At 32.3% G+C, this 5,724-nt stretch overlaps 1 protein-coding gene across 1 annotated transcript in view; it reads right to left on the bottom strand.

Annotated features, from left to right (window-relative positions):
- Nucleotides 1-4,992, bottom strand: part of LOC116849431 (AFG3-like protein 2) — a 90,124-nt gene extending 85,132 nt beyond the window's left edge. The window contains exons 1-7 of the mRNA XM_032826570.1: nt 4,671-4,992; nt 3,988-4,111; nt 3,564-3,864; nt 3,342-3,435; nt 2,426-2,591; nt 2,198-2,333; nt 1,990-2,108 (exon numbers count right to left, since the gene is read on the bottom strand). Coding sequence (XP_032682461.1) covers nt 1,990-2,108; nt 2,198-2,333; nt 2,426-2,591; nt 3,342-3,435; nt 3,564-3,864; nt 3,988-4,111; nt 4,671-4,757 — 1,027 coding nt within the window. The 5' untranslated portion in view covers nt 4,758-4,992. The remainder of the gene's footprint in view (nt 1-1,989; nt 2,109-2,197; nt 2,334-2,425; nt 2,592-3,341; nt 3,436-3,563; nt 3,865-3,987; nt 4,112-4,670) is intronic.
- Nucleotides 4,993-5,724: the final 732 nt, after the last annotated feature.

Genomic DNA, 5,724 nt, shown 5'->3' with positions numbered 1-5,724 from the left:
GGGGGGGGGGGGGCTGCAGCTCCCTCAGCCTCCCTTACCCCTGGTTACTGTAGAAAGCTCACATATTAGATAACATTTTTTTCAAAACAATATTCGTAAATTATACTTATGCGTACACTTCTCGGAAAAACTCTTTGATGGTTACACGACATTTTCTAAAACTAAATAGGAAAATGGTGGTACCAACAAAAACCCCTAAACAACAATTTTAATTTCTGCGGATTAGTGACACTGTTAAAGTAGCAAGTCTATCAATTCTGCGGAGTCATTTTGACATATGCGTATGTATGTATCAAATAACAAATTGTCACTAATCCGCAGAAATAAAAATTATGTTGTCTAAGGGTTTTTGTTGATACCAACATTTTTCCATCTAGTTTTCGGGAAAATGTCGTGTAACCTCTTTGATTCATCCAGTACACAAGCGGTTTAAAGAATTCATCAGAAGAGCAGCAAAAGCCTGTTTCGGAGAGAATGCGAATATCGGCAACGTGGCATTCACATTTACGTTCTGTTTATGTGTAAGAAAATTGAAATGACAACGTAGCACACACACTTGCACATTCACGTATCTATATCATAGCGGCATCATATCAGCTATTTGACGATTGTCTTTACTTAATATCTATATGTATCTATATATGCATGAAATCAATATCGTCGATAAATGATAACGTTGTACTTTTTGACGATCGCTTCTACGTTATCGACGCTTAGCTAATTTGTCGTCCACTCCAGCATCCCCTTAAGGTCATCTTAAATTTTTTTTAAATAAAATTATGGTTTTTCTAACATAAACCAATTTCTCTAATCACATTCTGCATATAAAAATCATTAAAAAATGAATACTTTCCAACGTATTTTTAATTTTATTCTGATACTTTTCAGCACAAGATATGAAATATTTTTTAAACTATTCACTTTTCAATAACTTAATCTTGATACTTTTATGCATAAAATAACAGACAAAATAGATTATCGTAAAAATAACAAAAAAATTTTAAACAAAAATCAAACTTTTATATACTATTTCCCTATAGTTTGAGATACCAAAAATATTTAAGATAAACATTTATCAGATTCGCCAGATTTTATCAGATATATGTATATGTATGTGTTTGTATAGCTTGACAGAGAGTGTATAATGCTGGACAAATGTGTATCCAATATTATGTATCATCCGCCGTTAACCAGAGATTGTCAATTAAGATATTTTAGAAGAGACTCCATCTTAAACTAAAGAGTTCTTTTCATCATATCACATACATTCATTCGTCAATTTTCTAAGATAAATATTTAAGAAATTGGCATAATTGTAAAATGATACAAGATTTTTTATTCAATTTAATGAGTTCAGAAGCGGACATGCAGATTGCATCAGATATTCTACCTGTATGCAGGTAGAATCCATCAAACTGAGCAAAAAGTCCTCTACCATTTTTTTTAAATAACTATGTTAAATGTCGAAATATTAATAAAAGAAAATGAGCGAACATATACATGCGGTGCTGTGGAATGAGCTCCTTCCGCAAAATCACATTGAAAATAGCTGATTCTTACAACTGAGTAAGGGTGAATATTAGCTGACAGCGGAAGATATCAATAAAAGGAATAACGATGCGAGCAGCGCGTGGACAATTATTTCTTGATGTGTGTGCGTCCAAAAATAATTGTATACGCACGTATACTCAGTTGTAAAACGGTTTTGCACTTCTTTTTTCTAATGAAGTTGCAGCGTTTTAAGTTGTTACAATTGCGAGCCATAGCTGACGAATATATACAATAATTTTCCAGTAACAAAAGACATAGCCAATCACTGCGTAAATTAGTCAATAGTGGCTCGCAATTATGACAATCTTGAGTGCTGCAACTTTATTAGAAAAACCTTAAAAATTATCTTGCAATTGAGTGTACGCATACACGAACGTATCACATTGTGGTATTTCAAATGTAATTAAGATTTGTTAATATTTTTATAATTTGTTATACCTGTTAACATAGCGCCCTTTGGTATTTTAGCTCCAAGATCTATATATTGCTGTGGATTCTTCAGGAAATTTACAAATTCCATAATTTCTATCTTAGCTTCTTCACATCCAGCTACATCCCTAATGTCACATAATATATATAAAGATATATTCAAATGTATAAATTGTGATTTATCATATATTTGACAAAATAAAATAGGATCACACACTTAAATCGTACGCCAATATCTTTGGAATTGATCAGCTTCGCTGTAGACTCCATTACTTGACCAAATATTCCACCTCTTTTACCTCCTTTACCTGTCATTGCTTCTGCAGATCTCCGAACCAAGAAAATTAGGAAACCTAAAATTTCAATAAATTAGTAACAACAGTAAGTTGTCATTTACAACATATGTTTACAAAATTTAATAATTGCTATTATTGTTTACACATACCCAACATTAAAATCTGTGGCAGATACGACAATAGGTTTATACTTTCTACTTCATTTTTGTAAACCACAGGAATATAATTCTCAGGTCCAATGTTTAATTCAATTTGTGCATTTTCAAGATTTCTTTCGAATGTATCTGTACTACCAATATTAAACCACAAAGTATCCTATAAAAGATATTAATAACAATATTAATACACAAATCCAAATATAATTAAACTTATATAATATACACAGGGTGGCCCACTTAAATCGAACATCTTGAATACTTCACTTATTTTTGATAATACGGAAAAATGTTTCAGATGAAAGTGGAAGGTTGTCAAGGAGGACACATTTTGATTACGTTGTTTTTTTTTCTAAGTGGAGGCGCTGAAAAGATATGAGGGTCACCTTCACTTTTTTAAATGAAACTTTGATTTTTTTATAAATGATTTCTCTATTTATTTTATAAAAATATTAAGAAATAATAAGTAATAAGTAAGAAGTATAATTGTCAAAAACTTAATAATTTACGAGATATTTTATATTTTATTCTGATAAAAAATTTAGTCAAGGAAATATTCAAAATAATATCCTCCGACTTCAATACATCTTCAAAAATCATAATTTCATTTAAAAAAGTGAAAGTAACCTTCATATCTTTTTAGTGCCTTCACTTAAAAAAAAAAAAAACAACTTAACCAAAATATGTCCCCCTCGACATTCTTCCACTTTCATCTGAAACATTTTTCTGCATCATCAAAAATAGATAAGTGAAATATTCAAGTTCGATTTAAATGGATCACCTTGTGTATGTTTGTATGTGTGTGTGTATTAATAAGTATGTATATATAAATATATATGTGTGTGTGTGTATATATATATATAACTTTAATTGCACTATATATAATTTTGTAATCTAAGAAAAAACATACTGAGCCATCAACAGTATTCCCAGGCATAAGTCTTACACGCACCCATTTTTTATTTACCACTTCTAATTTCTCGACAAGACCTTTACCTAAATAACTAAAAAGAAAAAGAAGGAATAATTGTTGTAGATACATTAGACCTATTCCTTATCTATAATAAGTACCTTTTTTGTTCTATTAAAGGATACATTAACATAATTACTTGACAAAATGTTATATGCTCACTTGTATATGAATTCTCTCCATGTGATTTCTTTTTGATTAAAATCTTGAGTAAATATATATGCAATAAGACCAGACATTCCAATTGCACTCAAAATCATGAATGTCCTGTCTTTGTCACCACCTTCAAACCCTTTAGACCCACGTTGAGTGCTATCCCCGAAAACCTTAAATATCCACTGAAAACCTGAGTCTTTCGAAGTAGATGAAGAGCTAGAGCTAGATGATGGTTTTTGTGTAGTAGCTTTTTTACTTGATGCTTTTTCTGTCTTTTTGCCAACATTTTCAGCACTCTTAGTTTCACCTGCATATATAGTAATTATACAAACTTTTAAGAACTCTAGAAATTGTACGATAGAAATTGTACGATATAAATAAGAACAAAAAGAAAAACAATGAATAATTATTTTCATAATATATGAATAACCTGGTTTATAAAACTTTTCAAATCCTTTAGGTGGTTGTTTACAAAATAATCTCCACTTCTGCTGTAACTGTTCAATTGTAGATATTATTGCATCATTTTTGAGTAAAGATAAATGCCGCCTTAGCTGAAAAAGGACACCTTAACTTAACACTATCTACTTGATTTCAATAATATTTATGTAAGTTTTCTTGGTTTACGAATGTTGCAAAAATGATGCAAACTCTATATTGGGTTGCGAAAGTTGCCAAATAGTTATGGAAATAAAGAAATATAAAATAACAAAGTCTAAATAAACATATGTTTCATTTAGGAACAATATACTTAGAGTGCAAAGTAACTATCGCACTAGTAAAACATCAAATTCATAAAATGTATGCAGTAACGCGAGAACCATGTAATGTATAACATACGTGTAATCACGCAATTAAAATCATAATAATGCTATCGACACTTTCACAGAAACGTCGCGATCAAGTGCGTGATGCCACAACTATGGGCCGGTTGTTCCAACTTCTTGGTAAGTTAACTGATAGTTAAATCATATGTCTATCTTTGTTTTTCCTTCAATTTAAGCAAAGATGACAGACAGATGATTTAATTAGCAGTTAATTTACCAAGAAGTTGGAACAGCCTTTATATGTTATATCACAAAATGCGATGTAAGATAGAATAGGTTAGAGTACCTGAAATGTATCGAAGTAACCTTTCTGTGTAGATTTTAAGATCAACCTTTCTAATTTACTGGCCGACGAGAGCAATTGATGTGCCATGTTTATAATATACGTTGTTGTTATTATTGTATGAGACGCTTAACGACGTTCAGTATTAGGATTTTTATTGCTAAATTTTGGAATACAACACACTACCGGCCACAATTCACCATTTCAGATTCTCTTCGATAAAGCAATGAGTGCATTCAGTGCACTAGTGTTCATTAATTAGATCTATTCTTTTCCTCTACACTTGCGGCACTAGTGCAAGCAGTGTATACTAAAGTGTTCTTTTCAACCACGGACTTGATGGACAAAGCATTAGGGCCGTGGCACACAGAAAAACTTAAGCAGTAAGACATAAGCAGTAAGCAAATTGATCAATTACAGTCGTTGATTCTTCTTACGGTCAAAGAATCAACGACTGTGATTGGCTGATTCCCTTACTGCTTACGTTTTATGACTCCTGTACACAGGACGCGGTAATGCTTGCCGCGCGGCGGAAGTCAGCGTGACAGCCAATCAATATGTTGTTTTTCCGTAAGAGCTAGAAGGTTATGACGGAAAGCAGCATATTGATTGGCTGTCGCGCAAACTTCTGCCGCGCGACAAGCATTACCGCGTCCTGTGTGCAGGAGCCATTACTGCTTAAGTTTTTCTATGTGCCATCAGCTTTAAACGTCTTCTACAATGGCAGTAGGAGTAGTAGTAAGAAATAAGCAGTAAGCAAATTGACCAATTCCATTCTCACGTTTCAAAAATAATCGATTGTGATTGGTCTATTTACTTACTGCTTATTTCTTACTACTACTCCTACTGCTATTGTAGAAGACGCTTTAGGGCTATCGCACACAAATTGACATAACTGCATATGCATAGCATAAGATCGTATGGACCAATGAGCATCGAATATTAAGCATCGAACACCAATATGGCGACTTAATACTCGATGCTCATTGGTACATACGGTCTTATGCTATGCATATGCAGTTATGTCAATTGTGTGCGATAGCCCTTAGTCATTGAT

This window comes from Odontomachus brunneus, unplaced genomic scaffold (assembly GCF_010583005.1).
Source record: "Odontomachus brunneus isolate Ranch 3 - 2012 unplaced genomic scaffold, Obru_v1 Obru_scaffold_116, whole genome shotgun sequence".
Taxonomy (NCBI): Eukaryota; Metazoa; Arthropoda; class Insecta; order Hymenoptera; family Formicidae; genus Odontomachus; species Odontomachus brunneus.
Note: the sequence above shows the minus strand (reverse complement) of the source record. Positions and strands in the feature narration are given on the sequence as shown.